The following is a 21,683-nucleotide window of genomic DNA, read 5'->3' as shown; positions in this document are numbered from 1 at the left end:
TGATTTATTGACATGGGGGGGGGGGGTTAAGGTGCAAAAAATAAAAAGAAAATGTAAAAAGAGCAAGAAAGGGGAAACATTGACCACAGAGAACCGATGTTGAAGAAGTAGAAGGTCAACTTCCATCTCATCTCTGGCAGCTAATTGGTGTAAACCGGCTTCTCGTTGTGGTCATTAAATCCTGCTGCCTTGTCTTTTACACTCTGTCTCTACTCCCCCTTGTTCTCCTGCAGGTTGACTCTCCGTCATTCCCTCTGAGGTCTAATGATGCTCCATATGGACTACGACAATGTCAGAGGAAGAGAAGGGCAGCCAGTGACAGATGTAGGAGCACATGAAAGTGACAGACAGATGTGAAGAAACTACTGAAGGGAGTGGAGAGAAAGATGATGAGGACCAACCAGTAGTGATTACTGAAGGGGTTTGAGATTGAGGTTGGCAGATGAAAAAGGAAAAATATGCAGAACAAAACTGAGAGGATGTGAGATGTGGAGGAGAATGTTTGGAAAGAGGAATAGGAAAAGAGGAGAAAAATGGGAAGGTGGGGCACAGGAGGAAGGCAGTCATTAGTCACTTTCCTCTCACTGGCCTGGGTACCATCTCCTCTTAATGACCACTCTCACTGTGCATCATTGTGTGAGTCATTGTTTGGCTCTGTGTGTTTGCGTGAGTGTGTGTGTACTTGTATATCCTGCATATAGAGGACCACATTCACAATGTTCACCAACAAGGGGAAATAATTTGTAGAAAGTAAGAACATTTTTTTGCAGCTCTGCTGTAGAAGTTAAGTTTAGAGGTATGAAACGAGTTAAGTTTTGGTTTAAGGTTAGAATTAGACTACTAGTGGTTGGGCAAGAATGCACTAAAATAAAGTCTCCCATTTGTATAGAAGTTAACATTTTTCTGTGTTTTGAGAAGAAAGCGTTTGTGTTTTCCTCTAATTTCAGCTGCTCAATGTCAACGCTGCAACACTGCCATCTACTGGCTCAGATCTGACAAACAACTCAGGTTAGCTGATGTTTTCTCAGAGATAAATGAAAAGAACCGCGCTGGGAATGGTTGTTGCACACAACAATATTTAGTTGGTTTAATATGTAGTTTAACAAATATTCTTGTGCAGTACTAATTGTCTCATGTGTGGAGTTAATGCACAAGACAAGTCCTCTTATTTGACAAGGAGCAACAAAAGCAAATGGGAGATGGGTGATTTCCAGTGATTTAAGTATTTTGATGACATGTATGCTTGTTTAGACAATTGTTCATTACTGAACAGTTGAAATAAGAAATAAGAAGTATGAAGGATGCCAAAGGGCCAGGCCAGAAAAAAGAAAAAGTATGAAAGTGAAAATAAGAAACAATGAGATAAAAAAAAGAGGTACCGAAGATACAAACACAAACACCAACAGCTAAATATAAGCATTCCTCAGTAATTTGTCAATAATCAAACCATAAGGGGATGCTAAGATGGTATTTACAATGAAGATGAAGGAAAAGAAAACAATACCAGATTCAACAGGTGCTCCTTGAATTGCCTTGTTGCTTAAATGTGTTATAAGAATAAAATCTCAAATTTTTATAGCGCCGTTTTGGAAACTCACAGACGATCATAAAGCGTACAAATAAAATTGACTTACTGATGTTGTACTCCTGAACTTTGTTGATGTAGCTGTAGATGGGAGAGTAGCCAAAGAAGACCAGCATCACTGGGTCGCCATTAGGCAGGATGACCACGTGAGCCGTGTGGCCCTCCAGGGCATAAAGAGGTGCTGAAGCTGGTTTCAGTGGCAACCAGCTACGAGTGGGGATGTTGAACAACCACAACTCGTCTGTGATGTTAGCAGGGCCTGTCTCCAGCTTTCCACCGAACATATAGATACAATCCTAAGACAAGACAAGACTCTTATTTTACTCTTATTTATTTATTTATTTAAAATACTGATTTATTTTCTCAGGAGGCCAAAATTAATACTAAATCAAATTGGGCCAAGACCACAAAACTAAACCTTTATATCAATAGATGTCTGCTGTTTCAAAAGCAGTCCTGTGTGTCTTAAATACACTTACAACAAAAAGTAAGAAACTGCGTTTTTGGTCGATATTTTTTATTTGAATTATCCTGTACAGTCGTAAAACCACTTTATTCTTTTTTAATTGTTGCCACATATGTAAAAGAAAGTGCATTTATGGTCTTGAGCAGCGGAGTTTGCTAAACTTTAATCCTCTCTATGGATGCCAAGCAGACTGTTGTTAATTTACTAGACTGGATGATAAAAGCCTGAAAAACCAAGACATGAGGGCAGATTAACAATTTATTCGTGTATCAAACAGAGGCGTCAGTGGTGGAGACGAATAAAACCAGAACAGCCTGCAGACTGTTCTTCATCCTGAGCCTCACTCCTTTGTCAAGTCTCCCTGCAGCTGGTAAATGTCGGGTTTGGTTCTAGCTCACTTAGGTGTGTTTCCATTGGCAGAGTGTTCCTCACTAAAAGGAGTGGGTCATGAGCTTTGAGTCGATGCTCTGATTATGTCATTTTGCGTGTCAGCCGGTTTCTCTAAAATCCCTCATCTATTTGTTCATTACAGGTTGCCCCAACCAGTTGACGCTGCATGCGCTCTTCTGCCACAACTGACATAAAGATTTGGATCCTAAGGTTTGACCATGGAATTATTGATTTGACAACTACAGCATTATCGCGGTGTCCATGGGCCAATAAATGAATGAATTCTGCCACCAATCAAATCACTTGAGCACAATATCCGGCTAGGAAAATTGGATTTTGGTTCAAAAAAATGGAGGGGAATGTGCAATTGGAGACGTATTTGAGCAGAGCTTACTGGGGAAGAACTGGTTAAAGTTCTGAGGAGAAGGCGTACTGGTCATCAGCTTGGTCACACATTACTGTGGGATGGCGTTTCATTCTTCATCCAGTATTTAATTAAGCAGGAAAGAGAAAATTAACAGGTCTTCCTGTTCCTGCTTATGAGACCCAACATGAGTTATTTTCTTCCTGTGCTAAGTTCAGTTATTTACAGACACTTGTAGATATTTAAGCAGACAATTATTGTAGTGAAGACCATCCCATGTTTAACAGATGCTGCATAAAGGATGTCAAACAATTTATTACTTTGCACTATAATTTATACGACAGCCATACAGTAGTTGAATCAAGATAAAGTTTAATAATGTCAGAAACATTATTTTAAACAAAATGTAAAAACTGTCTCAATTGTCCAACAATGTAATTTAACACTTGTCAGAGTTGTATCACTGAAAATTATTCAATGATTTGTGTGTGTTTTACCTGGTAGAGAGCCAGAGAGTGTCCATATCTGTAGAGGGGTCCGTTGCTGGCTGGCACCACGTCCCACGCGCTGGTGTCCGGGTTGTAGCTGTGCAGACAGAGAGAGGAACTTCAGTCATGAAAGTCACTGTCAGTAAAACAGACCTTTACTGTAGAGAGTGGCGCTTACTTGAGCATCATGTGGTAGTTAGAGTAGTTGAAGGAGTAGCCTCCAACCACCCACATCAACCCAGAATGCACCAGGGCTCGGTGGGAGGCCCGGCCCAGGGACTGAGCCGACGGTTTGATGCTGGGCAGCATCCAGAAGGCCCCCATGGAGGGGACAGGGATGGTGCAGTCAGGACCTGACGCACAGAGAGGAGAACACATTTATTTTCACAACAATCTACAAGCTAAACTTGATAGTTTTTTCTATCTATATACCAAATCGGTAGACTTTCTATAATTTCATGATGCTTTGCTTCCAGGAACTCAGTTCTGAAACTTTAAATAATTTAATCAGGAGTTTCTGAAGGCTTTTAAAAAAAAATTTGAGTGGGGTTGACTTGTGATTTTCTAGATTTTTCACTTCTTGTCCTGTGAAATAAAAGTAAGAAAGTGTCAGGTGCAGGTTATCTTCTGCTGAACTCAGAGGGAAAAATAAAATGGAAAAGGTGAGGGAAAAAAACTAAATATTTTCAATTGTGTACCTTTTACTTACCAATCCTGTTATAAAATAAAACATTTATGAAAGATCAAAGTTTAAGCAAGTGGTAGTTTTTGCAAAATGGGTTTATGCCCAGGATGGCATAAAACAAGAGGGCGCCACCAGAAAAAAAAAAAAAAAAAAAAAAAAAAAAAAGAGAAAAGAGTTAGCTATCAAGCTTTCATAGAATGAGTTTCTATGCCTGAGTCAAATAATGAGGTCATTAGCAGGACTCTGGAGAACCTGACTGCACTGAGGAGGTCATTCAGCTGTTGGATTCAGGTGTGTTGAAGCTGAGATACATCTAAAAGTTGCAGGAGACCGGCTCTCGAGGCCTGGAGTTCCCTACCCCTGATACAGAGGGTGGAATAGAAACACATGATTTCCCTTCCCCTTCACAATTATCAACTCCTTTTTCTTGGTCTGTCACATCCAATAATAACAAACTGACATCTGTGGTTGTATTGTAGCCACAGGTGAAAACTGTTAAAGAACTGTAAATAATTTCACAATATGCTGCAGAGCAGACAACAAGTGATCACTTTGTTTAGCTCAAAATTGTCACAAATTTCCATTTTGTTCAGGTTTTTCTTCCTTTTTGTGTTTCATAGATGTGGTTTACATTCACTCATTCTTACACATAAACACTGTTTCTGACTAGTGTTCACAATAATAAAAATAACAGGAATTATGATGTACTTCACAAAGACAGCTGAATGAACATTTATTCTCTTTTCACTTTGGTTTAGAATAAATATCTTAACTTTAACAAATTACATTTAAAAATCTATATATTTTGCATCTGCGACAGACTGGCGACCTGTCCAGGGTGTACCCCGCCTCTCGTAGCTGGAGACAGACACCAGCAATCCTCGCGACCCCATTAGGGATAAGGGTGAACAGAAAATGGATGGATGGATGGATATATTTTGCATTTTATGAAACATATTTATTCTTCCTGCAGTTCTGATATTAGCCCAGGAGAGGGCAATGCACCATCACTGAATGGAACAAGTGTTTTAGACATGCTATGTTAAATTAAATAAATTGAATTTGTTGTTTGAGATGAAGAAAAACAAACTACGTAGAATTTAATAAATTACTGAATTTCTTATTGAATTATTCAGTTATCTGTGGATGATGGATGATTTTGAAAAATATAATTTCCCTCCAAAACTGGATAAGGTTTAGCAAATTGCTACATGGAAAGCCCAAAGAATTATAAATACACTTTCAAATTGAAACAGTTTATCACTTTAAAAGGTTTAAATACTCCCATATGTTACCAAGAACTAAAACAGGAATCCAACTTTAAACATTTTCCATAAAAATAATGTTTAAGATGATAATGTGCAGCAACTAAGAAGTGATGTTGTGTAGGTAAACCTCCTCCCAGTTTTTCCACATAAACAACGATCAAAACAAACCAATCTGAATAAATCACCTCTGTGCATTGCATTGTGGGAAATGTGGTCTTTGTTCTGACAATAAAAATAAATGGATGTGTATTGATCTGAAGCGTTGCACCTTGCCAGCTGTCGTTGCAGACACAGAGCTTTTCTCCGGTCAGGTCGCAGTAGCCGTGGTCCGGGCTGCCACAGTCATCCCTGCAGTACGGAACGGCGCAGGCCTCACCTTTCCAGTACTCATCACATTCACAATAAACGCGGCCCGCCACTGAATTCCCTGCGCTGCACCGGCCGTGGCCCGAACAGTTGTTGGGACAGGAGTTTATCCTGAGGAAGCCAGACAGGAACCGCATTCAGAACTATGCAGTGATGCTAATTCATAAAATAAAAACCCTGAGGTATTGTGGATGAGGTGTAATAATGTTTAATATCAAGCAGTTCCAAAGCCATCAGAATAAAAGTTTATTTAAATCCTCTAATCAGCTTCCTTTAGCAAACTAACAGCTGTGTTTGGTTCTTTTTCTGTCATACCTGAATGTTTAATCAAATACATTTGCATTATCTGAAATATTATTATGAAAAACGAATGTTAAATTTCATGAATATGGAAATTGTTTTTAGAATGCAAATCCAAAAATTTTGGGAAAGAATAATCTATTTTTATTCAGGATGGGTATGTGTCCCTTGAGGACTGAAATTCATTTTCATCTTAGTTTTATATTGAAAGAGCTTCTATGAAGATCGCTGTACTTATACTGAAAAATATAATTTTACCAAACTTACAGTGCAGCTCAGCACCCTTTCATGCATGAATTATGATCCTTTATGTCAGGATTTTTTTCCCATTTTTAATTTTCTTAAGGTAAAAAAATGTAGGAAAACAATTTTGTAAAAAATAGCATATATAATTTATTTTTATTTTTTTTTTTTTTTTTTATGTGATCAATTTTCTCCAAATACAAAGTTGTTACTTAAAATCTACATCAGTAATATTTTTCTTTAGGGGTTATCTGATGTCACTATATTTGTTTACCTGCAAGAGTAATCTACAGTAGAAGGAGGGACAGACAGAGTTGGTTGGCATGCTTTTTTGTCTTTTGGACATATTGGATTTAACAAAAATAATTTCTTGCATTTGCAGCTGATGGCCAGTAGTTGATATTGTATTTCAAGATGCACTAGTGTCCACTTCAGTGGTTTGTGTGCATTTATAACATAAAAATCCACAAGAAGCACAAGAAAATGGCTTTTAGATAGCCTGATCTAATTAACCCTTTCATGCATAGTGGTCACTACAGTGGACAGCTAACAAAAATCAAGAAACTATGACTCATTGATGGCAGAAATCAGTTGTATCTTTGGATGAAAGTGTTTGCCAATACAAATGTATTTGTTCCTTCTGTTAGTGCTAAAATCTTCCCATTAACCATATAAATGAGCAATATGACATTTCAAAAATAAATTTGCATAATGGAATTTCAAAAAAGCTTATTTGATGCACTAGATTGAAGTGGTTTTTTGGTTATATCGGAATTATTGCACAAATCTTCGAGCTACTTTTTCTGAAGAAGAAGAAGTAGAAGACAAGAAGTAGTAGTAGACAAGTACAAACTTGTCCATATATGACCCTCTTATTTAATGGAAATGCCATACTTTCAAAATTGTGGGGAATTTTTTTACTTTAGTGGAATATTGACAAAGTTTTGCACATATTTTTAATGGAGACAAAGTTAATGACTTTGTTCCTCACTTCCTACAAAATTTCTCATCCCCAAGCCATAATGTGACAGTTTGTTCTTTTAAATCATTTGTCATACTTACAATATTACAACTGCAAAAAACTTGTTCTTCTCAACTGAGAAGAAAACAGGTATCTTCTTTCAAACATTGATTGGCAAACTTGACAGAAACTCTCCATTTGGAAAGAAACACATTCTATCAATTATGTCCATTGTACTTTTTATTTTTGTCCCTGTTTTTTATTTCAAAAAATATTAATTTTTTGATTAGTATAAATTTGTAAACAACAAAGTAAATGCCTGTTGGAAGGAAGGTTTTTCAATAAATATATTTGAAATGAGAGCTTTTGGCCTACTTCATGTTGTTGGACAGACTCCAATTAAATAAATTCTTGATTCAGATGCAAGTCTGTCTGAAAAAAAATCAAATAATATTGTTTGAGATTGCTTACTAAATAAAATTATTATTAAGAGAATTTTTGTCTTAACTCTGGTTATTTTTGTTTGATACCCTAAATGATGACAAAAAGTAAATACAGAATAAATATTTAAGCATGCAAATACTTTAGCCCAGCTCTTTGTACATTTTTTATGCAAAAGAAACTTATCCTATTTGAAAGCATATTTAATTGGACATGTACAACAAAAAACAGGAGAGAACCAATAAAAATTAGTGGGGCATAGATTTATCTGTGCCGACTCCCTTCAGCTTCACGTGTAAGTATCATCAGATACATGGATATATCTGATGATCCATAGATAATTTAATGGATATTACACAAAATACTAATCTATAAAATCCCAGTTAAAATAAGATCGCTGTGGTAAATGGGAGTCATGGACCACAAGTAGAAAAATAATATTTTTGTTAATATCAAAAGCTTGTTTGCTACGGCACATGGTAGCCATGACAACCAGCATAACCTCCCAGTGTGCGTGTGTGTGTGTGTGTCTGTGTGTGCTCACTCAGAGCCTTGCAGCTATGTAATTGTCCTCCCTCATGCCATGAGTCCTATCACATATCATTCAATTTTCATTAAGGCTATAATTATTGGCACAGACAGACAGGTGTGTTTTGTGTGATACACAGACGAGCCAAGCGGCAGCTCAGCATAGGCCAAACCGCACTACACAATAATTGACTTCTTTGGGGGGAATGCTTTACATAATCTTTACATAGTGTGTTGGTGTCATTTTACAAAACAAAGAAAACCTGACAAAGGACAGAAGATGGGCTGTGAAACTTAAATATAAAAGTCATAATTGGGTTGCCATTGATTTACAAAGCAGATATGTAATTTTAAAAGTACCTTTTTGACAACAAAAAGCTTTTGTAACTATACTTGTCTCACTGGAAGTGAGTACTCATATTTACAATAAAGTGTCATCAGGATCCCTGGTTTTCAGATGGACTAAGACAGATTGTTCTCTAGAACAAAAAGGACATCTTAATAGAAATAATAAATGCATGCGTGGTCAACTATTGACAATAATGAAAAAGGATAATGCGATCAATTTTAGTTAATCAAATCATGCTGGAATTGTGGTTGAGCTTTGTCGAAGTAGAAATATTTAGAGTTGGGCGGTTTTCCCCCTTCACTTTTTGGAAACCCTTTTTGTTCCAGAATTATGAAACATTTTTGGAGTTCACTGCTAGCTGTCACTGTCGGCACTTGTCTGACAGCCAAAGTTCTGTGGGGTGCGCATGCGAGAGTACAGTATAGGAGAAGGGTACGTACAGTAGAGTAGCCTGTCTTTTTTCTTCTTTTTTTTTTTTTGTATGCCAACACGCCATATTGTCAACTTCCTAAAAAATAATGGCCTGTGTCATTTTTGCCGAAAGTGATCTTTTTTTTTCTTCTTTTGCCTAAATCATTGTTTCCAAAGGAGACGGTAGTTTTTATTTTATTTTTTTATAATTATTTTGTGCCAAGGCAAGAAGTGATTGAGACCATTTTTTTAGGAAGGTAACGAAATGTGGGCTGCACAGTGGCGCAGTTGGTAGAGCTGTTGTCTTGCAGCAAGAAGGTTCTGAGTTCGATTCCCGGCCCGGGGTCTTTCTGCATGGAGTTTGCATGTTCTCCCTGTGCATGGTGGGTTCTCTCCGGGTTCTCCGGCTTCCTCCCACAGTCCAAAAACATGACTGTCAGGTTAATTGGTCTCTCTAAATTCTCTGTAGGTGTGAGTGTGTGTGCGAATGGTTGTGTGTCCTGTCTGTCTCTGTGTTGCCCTGCAACAGACTGGCGACCTGTCCAGGGTGACCCCGCCTCTCACCCGTAACGTAGCTGGAGAGGAACCAGCAACCCTCCTGACCCCATTAGAGACAAAGATGAATAGAAGATGGATGGATGGTTGGATGGTAACGAAATGCATATTATGGCAGTTCCTACAGTACCTAGGAGGAACCTCTCTTTTTATTATTATTATTTCAGATAATTTCTTAGAAAAGAACCTAAGATTAAACAGATTTTGTGCAAATAAATAGGAATTGCGTTCTACAGAAATATCCACAAATCTGTGAATCTGTGAATATTGAATCACAAATAGGTGGACATCCTGTAATTGCAAATCTCATCAACATTCAGTCGGCCAATGTGGTGTAGAAAATTAGGTGTATTACACGTCATCCATTTACTATAAAAAAAAACTATTATTGAAAGGGACAGTAATATGTTCAATCCACTGTTTTAGCTTTCCATCACAGTATAATCAAAAACATATCTGGAGTGTTACTTTAATTCTTTCATGCATGTTTGCAAAATTTCTTGGCAACCATTCAGCTTCATAAAATGTCTGGATGGATTTAGCCCTACCTTTAAGAACAAAGCTCCTTCTTGGAGCTGCATTTTCCAAGCTACCAAACTTCCACCTGACAGAGTAGCCCTCCCCCGACAACTTCCTCAGTCTGCTCCTTCAGACTAGCCAGAAGCAATTAGCAAACACCTGCACTGTAAAATGTAAAAGTAAAGTGTACTCAAAAAGAAAAGTGACCTGAACTCATTCCAGCTTACTCTGTTGACTATACTAACTTAAACTTAGCAAAGACAACTTTCTACAGAGGCAAGTAATCAAACTCATCAGCAGCAAGTAACCCGAACTTGGAGTTATGAGTGAGCATAACGCATCTGCATAACCAGCAAAAAACTCGGCATCATTCGGCAGCTCTCGTTGAACGCACATGCGCATTGGACACTGACGAGTGACGACGTGTTTGAAAGAAGCGCCAAACTGTCAACAATACGGCGGTTGCTGCAGCTAAGTTTGGTCACGGTAAGTCCCACTGTTTTTTAGCAAACTTATATTCATTATCTCGGCCGTATAATTCATCCGTAAGTCCAGGTTTTGAGGTTAACTTTATGTGTAATGATTTAGCGATGCCTGGGACTAACGTTAGTCGAAAATATCATGTTTATTTAGTGGTAACAAGATGGAGCGGCAGAGCAAAAAAGCTGTCCGGGGCGCAAAACAAAAAAAGGAAAAGGGATAAGGATAAAGATGTTGGCGGGTTAAAAAAGCCGCTGTACTGTTATAGAAGGCTTATGATGAGTAGACTGCCATAGGTGGGACAGCTGTAAACTGTAGGAGAAGCAGCCGTGATGAAGAAGTGTAGGGTCACCAGATTTGGGTTTCTGAAAAGGAGGACACTTCTTTTTTTGTTGGCGGGGGGGTTGAATCGGCGGACACACATGCGCCAACGGGGGGTGGAGATGGGGGAGACGGCGGGTGGGGGGGGTAGAACCAGCGGTAGCACAAGAAATCGGTAGCACATGTGTGTACATGTGCTACCGATTTCTTTGCCATACAAAGAAACATGGAATGGAGTAGTGGAACGGAGTGCCAATGTAATCACAATGCACTGTAAGCTATGTAATGTGTTTTGAGGCAGTTGACCAAAATCCCTAACGATTTTTAAATTCCCCCCGGACATTTTTTTAGGTCTGAAAAGTAGGACATGTCCGGGAAAAAGAGGACGTCTGGTCACCCTAAAGAAGTGTTACGTTGATATGTAATTGTGGTGTTGCTTCTATTGTTGTTAGGACTGCGAAGACCCAGACGTGTCTCACACCCCCATTGGGATCCTGACCATCATTCCTGAGGACAGGCAGGCCTCCACTGACTCACTGCACCTCCAGTCTTCAAGTACTGCCATCATTTTGGAAGGAAGTCTTGTCATGAATGATCTTGGGAATCTTCCACATGCCATGTGCTTGCTCTTTGGACTTATTTATTCTCTGAATTTGGAGTACCCTCAACAACTGAAGTTCACCTTTGACTTCATCCAAAGGGTGCTTCTGTCACTTGGATATAAATCCCTAAAACCAAAAATACAATCACTCAAAAATCTTCTGATGCAATGAGTGAATGTGATGTGACATTATGGATCAACGTTGATACCTTTACCCTTATTGGAAAAGTGATTTTTATTTCTTGTTTGATTCTTTTTTTGTTGGAGAGAGCATCATTGCATTTGCAGACTACTAAATGGTTTTATGTTAATGAGGAGAAACATTACTTCACTTCACTACTTCACTATTTACTTTATCAATGTTATGATAAATGTTGGGCTCTAGTATTGAGAATTGAGTTTTTGTTTCACACCAGTCAACAAAGACATTTAAGCAGGGATTCTCAAAGTTTTAAAGACTGAGGGCCATTTGAAGGATTCAATATTAGATTGAAGGCTAACCTACAAAAAAAGTCATGTCATTTTTTTCCCCTAAAAAAAGTCTGTGGAAAACTTTGTTTCCAGGTTAGTGTGTATGTAACCACACTTGAGAACCTTGTATTTAAGGTAAACTTGTTTAATTATTAAACATTTTTTTCCATTCAAACTGTTGTCTGTTGGCTCTTCGTTCCAATAACTTAACACTTTTGGTTCATCTTACTTGAACATATCAAGGCAATCGGTTTCCTGATATTTTTCAAGTAATGTGAACTCTTAAACGTGTAAGTATAACTTATTTTTATGAGTACTGCTTAATTGACATAACTCACAATTTGAAGTAGTCATAATTGACATTTTATAGTCAACTTTACTAATGGATTTTGAGTTAACGGCACTCAAGTTTACTGCCATTGCATGAGTTGTCTGAATGAATATTTTACAGTTAACCCAATTAATGATTTTGAGTTAACGGTACTCAGGTTTACTGCCTTTATCTGAGTGGTCTAAACATAGTTATTTTTAGCAATAACACCTTAAAATGAATTAGCTACTTTACTTGAAGATTTTGAGGCAATCGGTTTCCTAACTTTTTTTAAGTAAAGTGAACTTATTACTTTTTACAGTGTGGGAGAAGTGCTGAGTTAATTATTAGAGCTACTTCTCATTGTACCGCTGATGAAAACATTAAGGGGTTAATAGAGAATGACTTCCTGAAGTTTCAGAAAGAGCAGGAGTTTTTAAAGAGACAGAGGTCCAATGTCAAGGTATTAAATGTCGCAGTCAAATTTCTTTCAAGTCATATTTGATATATAGTATGTAGCATTTTTATAACAACTGATGTTAACATAGTTACTTGATTGTGCTATAAAACTGGGCTATATGCTTGTAAAACACCCAATACTGTCCCTTTAACTCAAGCCAAAGCTGGAGTTGAATGTCTTAAAAACTCAAAGGCAAAATACAATGGCATGGACAGTCAAATCCAATCAAATCTTCAAAGATGTTTTCCCATATTAAACTTTCTTAATTGTTACCAGAGAGGAAGTGACAGCAGTGGAATCTTCCATCGGAAAGATTGCACTTTGTATTGTGCAAAATTAATATCCTTTGTGAATATAAACATATCTCTCATCATACAACAACTACAGTAAATTAGCTGATTCCATCTTTTTGACCTGTTTAAATCCTTTGCCAGGTTCACAAAATGCCATAATTTTTAAAACATACTGTATGTTTGAGTCAGATTTTGACTCCAATAAAACCCAACCTTCTTTAGACAGACAAGCTAAAGCAAATACTCACAATTGAACGGTCGTCTGCACATTTACAGCTGACCACAAAGGAGACACACAACAGTAAAGACAACGTGTAGACATACGAGTAGGCAATGTTGAAACCAGTCAAGTTGTATGCGGCGTCGCTGAAGAAGTGGAGCAGGGCATACCCGGACGTCGTCACTACCTCGGGTACCGACTCCTTCCCTTTCACCTCCGGCACCACCAAACCACTGAGTGAGACCCGACAAAGAAATTCAGACAGCTCAATATCAATGATGAATAATAAGAAGGTGTTTTGAAGTGTTGTTTTGTTTTGTAAACTACAGCTTTAAAAAGCACACCACTCCCAGAGGTTCAGGATGAAAGAAAAATCAACAAACCCAATTGTAGTCCCTGTTGAAACCATGACAGGGATTAGATCGAAACAAAACCCTGCTGCGTTGCAGAGGCACAACGCATTTATCATTTTGTTTGATGATGTTGTTCCTCTGAGGATAGTCAGCACTTTATTTGTTTGGTCTGTCACTTTTAGTATATTCAGTGCACTGCACTCCCATACCCTTACTAGACTTGGTCTGTAATAATAATAAATAATAATAAATAAAAAAATATATCATTATATATAGTGAAACCAAAATAATCTTGGGAAAAAAAAACATAATTTACATTTTTAGTCATACCACCAGCAGTAATTCAATAAATCTTGGTTTGGAAAAGTTTGCTTTTTTCTCCTAATAAACTAAATCAGTGATTGGATAGAAGCAATCTAGAAGCGGGCAAATACTTTTTCACAGTCCTGTTGGTGGTAATGTCAATGTTTGTACAATTACCTGTTCTTATTTTGAAATCCTATTTTCAAAGTTTTCACATAGGAGAGAAAATTGCCTTCTAAAAAGAGATAAGTAAAAAGCAGGCAGTGGGTAAATTATTGTGGCAATGCTGTAGATAAGGAATGTGGGACATAAAAGAGGGCTGCCCACATGTTTGCTGGTTACAAACACAAAAAAAGGCAGTAAAGTTTCATAAAAATTTAAGTAGCATTCAGGGATAATTGCTGTATTTTCTCTCCATTACTGGCATATTGTGGAATGGCTGCAATTATGAGGTCCATTGTTTGGCTATATGTTGCCTGTGGGAGTTCATGTTTACAGGCTTAATAATTTTCCCAGTCATTTCACTATTTCCTCCCTCACATGCTATGTCTATACACAGCCGCAGGCGCTTACCTGAACACAGCAATCAAGGGAGCATAAATGGAGTCGCCATCGTAGACATACATGTGGTCCCAGCTGCACTCGGTGGCAAAGTGATTGAAGCGCAGCCGGAGCGCCGCATTAGGGCTAGGACAGAGCGCACAAAAATATTTAGGAACAACAAAAAGCAGCCGATGAATATTCTTCATATTCTTCTCTCTTAAAGAATCCATAGTTTTTGTAACATCCATAGGTTGTAAACTGTCTCCTCAGGGACTCGAGCTCAGAGAGGTGTTTAGGCATTTTGAATTCCTAGTGAAGTGTGACCTTGTTTCTTTATAATGAAGCTGGTATATTTTCAAAAGGCATGATTCGTATCATTTCATTGAACCCTGGTACAAGTGGAAACACAGGGCTGGAGTCAGGCCTGTCACCACAGTTTTACAGGGCGATATATTATCCCTGAAATTATTGCAATAATGATAATATTGTCATTTTGAGATCCATCTATCCATCCATCTTCTGCTTATCCGGGGTTGGGTCGAGAGGGTAATAGCCTAAGAAGGGAGGCCCAGATTTCCCTCTCCCCAGCCACTTGGGATTCCTCCGGAAGAGCTGGACCAAGGTGTTCCCAGGCCAGCCAAAAAACATTATCCCTCCAGTGTGTTCTGGTTCTACCCCTAGGCCTGCACCCGGTGGGATGTGCCTGAAACACCTCACCAGGGAGGTGTCCAGGAATCATCCTAACCAGATGCCTGAGCCACCTGAACTGGCTCCTCTCAATGTGAAGGAGCAGCGGTTCTACTCTGAGTCCCTCCCGCTCAAATGACCGCTTTCTCCAAGTCCACAACTGGTTGGATGAACTCCCACGCACACAGGACCCTGCTGACGGTGACTGTGTAGAGTTGGTCCAGTGTTCCACGACCAGGACGAAAACCACACTGCTCTTCCTGAAATCTAGATTTGAATATCCGATGGACCCTCCTCTCCAGGACCCCTGAATAGACCTCATCAGGGAGGCTTATTGGAGCACACACCCCTTTTTGAACAGGGGGACCACCACCCCAGTCTGCAAATCCAGGGGAACTGCCCCCAATGTCCATGCAATATTGCAGAGTTGTGTCAACTACCACAACCATAAAACATCAAGAGCCTTAAGGAACTCCGGACAAATTTCATCCACCCCTGGTTACCCTAGTAAACCCCGGCAACCTCATCCCCAGAGATTGGAGAGCCCGACCCAGAGTCCCCTGTCTCTGCTTCCTCAATGTACGGCATGTTGGTAGGATTGAGGAGGTCTTCAAAATATTCTGCCCACCGGCCCACAACATCTGGAGTACAGGTCAGCAGCACACCATCCCCACTATATACATTGTTGGTGTCGCACTGTTTCCTCCTCCTGAGATGCCAGATGGTGGACTAGAATCGCCTCGAGCAGTATAGAAGTCTTTTTCCATGGCCTCTCCAAACTCCTCCCACACCTGAATTTTTGCCTCAGCAAACACCAGATCTGCATGCCGTTTGGACTGCCGGTACCCATCAGCTGCTTCCGGGGTCCCACAGACCAAAAAGGCCCGATAGTACTCCTGACAACATCCCTCACCGAAGGTGTCCACCAATGGGTTTGAGGGTTGCCGCTGTGACAGGGACTGACAACCTTGTGACCACAGCTCCAGTAAGCCACTTCAACAATGGAGGCACAGAACATTGTCCACTCTGACTCAATCTCCTCCACATCCCCCGGAATGTGTTCAAAGTTCTGCCGGAGATGGAAGTTAAATCTCCATCTGCCAGATATTCCCAGCAGACCCTCACAACATGTTTGGGCCTGCCAGGTCTGACCGGCCTCCTCCCCCACCACCGGAGTCACCTCACTACCAGGTAGTGGTCAGTGCACAGCTCCACCCTCTCTTCCCCCAAGGGTCCAAGACATGTGGTTGCAGATCTGATGAAACAATGACAAAGTTGGTCATCGAACTGCAGCCTAGGGTGTCCTGGTACCAAGTCCACATATGGACACCCTTATGCCTGAACATGGTGTTCTTTATGGACAATCCCTGAGGAGCACCGAAGTTCAACAACAGAACCCCACTCGAGTTCAGATCAGGGGGGCCATTCCTCCCAAACACACCCCTCCAGGTCTCACTGTCTTTGCCCACGTGAGCGTTGAAGTCCCCCAGCAAAACCAGGAAGTCCCTAGGAGGGGACTTTATTATTGCTCTTCAGGCCATTGATTTGCGTTAAAAGATGGGAAAACCCCATTAAATATATGAAATAAAGTTTCCCATTGGGCTTTGGTGGACTTTAGTGGCAGAATATTACAATAAGGAATGAATCTGGACTTGCAGCACTTTTACTCCAAACACAAAGCGAACACTAGGTATAGTCAGCTGATTCTATGAGTGAAGCAGCTCAATAGCTTCACTGTTTAATGGTAATAAAGCTCCCTATTCTGGAATACTCAAGTCAGATATAAACTATGGTTTTACACCAAGTAGAAACAGTTGGTTTAATATTGATAGTAGAAATAACAATAATAATCAAAGATTAGTACTTACTATCCTTCAATTAGCCAACTGCATTTGGTCTTGTACTTGTAGTTAACTGGACCATCTGAGAGAGAACCTGACAGATCTGTTAACCTGCAGAGGAGAAAAAGAAAAACAGAGATTTGTGGTTTAATAACGACACTGATCAGGAATGAGACGGGATCCAAATCAAACCGAGATGGTCGTGGACTTTCTCTGGTTTAGCTAATCTTGAAACAATGCTTGATTTTGCCACGACTGGATCAAATGTTGCAGAGGACTGCAGGGAGGTCATAAAAACACTAAGCAATCTGTTCTGACTTGCAGGTTTAGCTCATGTTGAACTGTCACATTACTTTCTCATGCAGTGTCTGAATTAGAAACAAATCAGCAAAGCGCAGGAGCTTTTCACTTTGCTCACCAAAAAAATGCAACAAAAAAGGTCAAAAAGATAAAAATCAAACAAAAATCAAGATTTTTCTTTACAAAAATGGAACCAGGGACACCACATATGATTTCTGACGTTTGCATTTTCATTGCAAATGTGTGTAAATCTTTTCTGTATTCTGCTAATGTTGAAAAAACACAATCTGCTATTGCTGTGTTTCCTTTAAATGTGAAATTAAGGGTGTTTTCACAAAGGATAGTCCAGTAGACTCGGTTTGATTGAGGACTAAAATTGCAATATTTGTTACATTTTCAGAACTGTATTTCGCATTCACACCGCACTGTGTAAAACGACTAAAACTAACTGAAAAACCGCTTCGCCCCCGTCGCCTGTGGGGGCGCTGCACCAAGAACTACTGAAGAAATCGAAACATGACCTCTGAAGAAGACCAGCCCAACTTCCTTCTTCACCAAAAGTAAACAAAAAGGAGCTGTGTTAGATTTTAGCGGTTGTAGGATTTCTTCATTGATATACGTTACTAGTTTGGACATCGCCTGTTAGCCACTAACACTAGCAACGCTCCCAAGATCAGTCTGACTATAATGAATCATGTCATAAACATTAAGTTGTTAAATTTCTTGTTTATCCAACATGATTGTATCACATTTTTGTTTGAAACATGAAATTATTTAGTTAAAAGTACATGATATTCTTTTGTTAATCTGATAACCCCCTAAATTCATTTTTTTCAGTGTACTTTTAAAAAACACCATTAAGCAATTTCACCATGTTTTGGTCATAAAATCTTTTGAAATATTAAAACATGTTTTAGTTTGCCTTGCAAAAGGGTATCAATGTACTAAAAGAATCTATTAAAACTGTAAAACAAGAATCCTGCTCTTTTATTGGTCCCTAATTATAAAATGTGTGACTTTTTCTTCTCTTTTTCTCCAGTGAAAATGAAACTGACTGAGAAACACAGTTTTATCACAATCTGCACGTCAGCAAAAAACCTGTCAGAGGAGGAAGAGAGGATAAAGGAGAGAACACAGATTGTGACACAGCAGGACATAGTGACAGCACCACCAATAAATCTCAAAAACACATAAATGCATGACTGTAATTTTAAAGAAGGCTCATAACTATAAGTTGTCTTTGATTATATTCACCAGCCCATCACTTCCTGTTCTTCCTTAGTGGCTTCTGATCTCAGTTACAACCTTTGGCTCCAGATTAGACTGAGATGAATATTCATGTCAAGATGCTGCTACAGTTGATTTAAATGAGGAGGATATTAATGATAATAATAAAAAATATGTTTTATTTCTCACAGAGACCTCCATCCAACCCTTGCCCCTTGTGGGATCGGGAAAGGTGCTGGTACCTATCTCCAGCTAACGTTATGGGCGAGAAGCGAAGTACACCCTGGACAGGTCACCAGTCTGTCACAGACACACATACATATATATCTTTATTAACAAATGCCTACATTAAATTCAAAGAAACTCTTTTGAAAATGGGGCATATTTCACTGTTTTCTTTGATTTTCTGGCTAAGGGACAGAAAAGGTGAACATATTCCAGCCATGTAAAACTGAAATTCCCATTCATAGTTAATGTGAAGATGGTAGATGGAGTCTCAACAAACTGTCTTTCAAGTAGTCGCTTGTTAGCGCTAGCAAAAGAAAGAGACACCCCCATAAGCAGGACAGCCAATCACAGCCACCTCAGCTAATAAATGATGAACAGGGACACCAAGACTTCAAGTAAAAAGGCAAAAGTCCCAAATTTTTAGAGAAACCCCTCCATGGGGGACTGCATAAACATTTGTCAAGTATCCAAAAGGCTATTAGAGGTAGAGGATGATGAAGAAGGGTACGGGAGTGTGTGGGGTTTGACTGACCAAGGAGATAAAAATAGAGACAGGAACGAAAGCATGAGGTATGGAGGAAGAGAGTCTAGCACCATGTGAAATATTCATTGCTCCTGTTGAATAATTGATGGCGTACAAAAGACAGGTGCCCCAAGGATGGACCGATAAATAGAGCAAGAAGGGCAGACAGACAAAGAATTCCATCTCTTTGGGGAGTTCAGGAACAAATCTCCTCTTTTGGGTTCACTGTCTCACCTTTAAACTTGTCACACTTCTGTTATTACCGGTACTCACTGTTTATTTAATACTGTCTGTCTGAAGAAGAGCACTTATTACATCTTTAGTCATAAGACTCTGGATCCTGACAAACTTCTAATCTCCCTGTAAGTCTGCATTTCACTCTGCTCTAGTTATTTAATTAGCAAACATAACTAAAACAAAATAAAATTAATCTTTGCATGTTTAGCCTAGTCTAGTACAGGCAATGCCTCTTGTGAGTGGTGCTATATATTTTGAACAAAGAAAAAAAACTGCTTTTAATTTAACAAGAGTCTAGGTGATGAGGATGGTTACCAGTTCAAACAATGACAAGTTAAGTTGGCAAGCTAAATATTTAGTTTGAAACTAAACCCTATACCTAGGGTTTAGTTTCATTAATTAATAAATGAATGGACACTGAAGCTATAGCTTCAAGATAAATGTTTAGCTTGCTAACTAAATATTTACTTTCAAGCTAAATATTTTGTTTGTCTAGATTCAGTTTTGAACTCAACAATTAAATGTTGAGTTCAAAACTGGCATTTCTAAATGAATAACAGTCAAAATACAAGTTTGAAAAATGGACCCCCACTTCCATGCCTTTTCTAAAAGACATAGAAGCTAAATTGCTGTTAATTTGTGACTGTTTCCAGTTATATTTCACAAAAGCCATTTTCCTTTTTTTTTAAAGAAAATCCTGAACTTGTGCCTTCTGTGGTAGACAGCTTCACCTTGATCACCATGTACAGCTTCTGCTACTGCTATTACATCACTAAGTTTAAGATTTAATGGCTTTTGATTTCTTTTGAAGAAAAATTATATTACACTTGTGGCTGCTTTTAAGGAGTAAGAATACTAACGCGTGGCGACAGCGTATTGTAAGTCCCCGGCTGTCTCCCTGCCTGACTGAATTACATAACAAAGCCACAGGAAGCTGTCAGGTCCTCATGAAGCAGAGAGAAAAACGGAGCTCCAGGCTGATCTGACACGCTGAAATATTCCTGCTGGATCTGCACAGCTGTTCAAAAACAAAACTGATTCCCAGACTCCACAACAGCTTGGTAAGTCACCTACATGAAGAACACAAAATCATAATTCCTACTCAGCTAAGAATTACATCAGTGTGGGCAACAGAAGAGACACATGGTTTTGTTTAACTCAGCTGTTTTCATTCCTGAGCCATTGATCATCACTCTACACACTATTTTTCAACTTTGATCCATGTTGAGCTGGTCTTTGTTTTGAGAAAAAATGCTTTTTTTTAAATAGAAGCTATAAAATTGCTTACACAGAGCCAGACATTTAAAAATAATTCAAACTTAAATGCATAAAATTCAACTTGATCATTTAACACTGTAAGATCGCCTCAGTGACTCCCTCCTGTTCATTCAGCGGTAATGACTCAACAGTTCCAGACCAGATGGGATTTATATATACAGTCATGGGAAAGTACATGAGAAACTCTGAGACATTCAGTTTTTGAAATGTTCAAAGATTGACATACTTCGTCTGAAAAACCTCAAAGTATTTAGTTCCAAACAAATTATTTAGTAGTATGCTAAATAATCAGCAGTATTATTATTGCTAATTATAGCTATAAAAGGGAAGTCAAGGATTAAGTCAGGGATCCCTGAAATAAGTCAGGGATTTAATTCATTTTAATGGACAAACGTTAACATTGTTTTACTCAACCAAAATAATAGAAATGTATTTCTTAACTGAAAAAGTACACCATATCCCCTTTTTGCCATTTGGCAGAAATAACTTCAGTGAGATACGACTTCTAGCCACAAGAAGGATCCAAAGTCAAAGCCAGGATCCTGGTCCATGGCCTAGATCCAGGCCCTGGACCAATCAAAACCCGGATCAGTGATTTTCTAGAAGCATTATGGATTCGACACATTGGAACGACACACAACTTTTTATGAATTGTGATGCTGTGCGAGCTCTGATGAATCCAGCTGAACATTGTCTGAAAAAATAAAAACCAACATCTTCCTGATACTTTATCGTTTTCATGCCAGCTATTGATCATGTGACGTTAAAAAAAGTATTTCAATTGCAGCTTTGTGAAATAAATCTATATCAATATAGCCAAAAAACACCACATTCTATCTTTTTATTCTAAGGTTGACTTTGACGTTGGCAGGTTTCTGTTAAGCAAATTCATTTTCTTAATTTCAGTTTGCAGCATTTTAATGGTTGCCTCACATTTTCCCTTAAGCATCTTGTGTTACAGACTAAAATTCGTGTTGGTAAGTTCATCACGTACAACTGCCATAATTTGCGGCCCACAAAGTATTTCCAAATCATGATGTTTTCAATTCTATGCTTTACAGTTGGTGTAACACAGTGGCGCCCAAAGT

At 38.8% G+C, this 21,683-nt stretch overlaps 1 protein-coding gene across 12 annotated transcripts in view; it reads right to left on the bottom strand.

The window, feature by feature from the left end:
• The window catches only part of atrnl1a (attractin-like 1a), a 251,671-nt gene that overhangs the window by 205,466 nt on the left and 24,522 nt on the right, over positions 1 to 21,683 (bottom strand). For 11 of the 12 annotated variants that reach the window (XR_006372584.1, XM_044136577.1, XM_044136578.1 and 8 more), the window contains exons 2-8: positions 16,830 to 16,913; positions 14,305 to 14,418; positions 13,180 to 13,308; positions 5,515 to 5,723; positions 3,472 to 3,646; positions 3,303 to 3,390; positions 1,635 to 1,881 (exon numbers count right to left, since the gene is read on the bottom strand). Coding sequence is in view for 11 of the 12 variants with exons in the window: in XM_044136577.1 (XP_043992512.1) it covers positions 1,635 to 1,881; positions 3,303 to 3,390; positions 3,472 to 3,646; positions 5,515 to 5,723; positions 13,180 to 13,308; positions 14,305 to 14,418; positions 16,830 to 16,913 (1,046 nt within the window). In the remaining variant the exon portion in view is untranslated. Of the gene's footprint in view, positions 1 to 155; positions 282 to 1,634; positions 1,882 to 3,302; positions 3,391 to 3,471; positions 3,647 to 5,514; positions 5,724 to 13,179; positions 13,309 to 14,304; positions 14,419 to 16,829; positions 16,914 to 21,683 lie in introns of those variants that run through there. The other variant, XM_044136579.1, reaches the window with a different exon arrangement.

This window comes from Gambusia affinis, linkage group LG13 (genome assembly GCF_019740435.1).
Source record: "Gambusia affinis linkage group LG13, SWU_Gaff_1.0, whole genome shotgun sequence".
In the NCBI taxonomy this organism is placed as follows: Eukaryota; Metazoa; Chordata; class Actinopteri; order Cyprinodontiformes; family Poeciliidae; genus Gambusia; species Gambusia affinis.
Note: the sequence above shows the minus strand (reverse complement) of the source record. Positions and strands in the feature narration are given on the sequence as shown.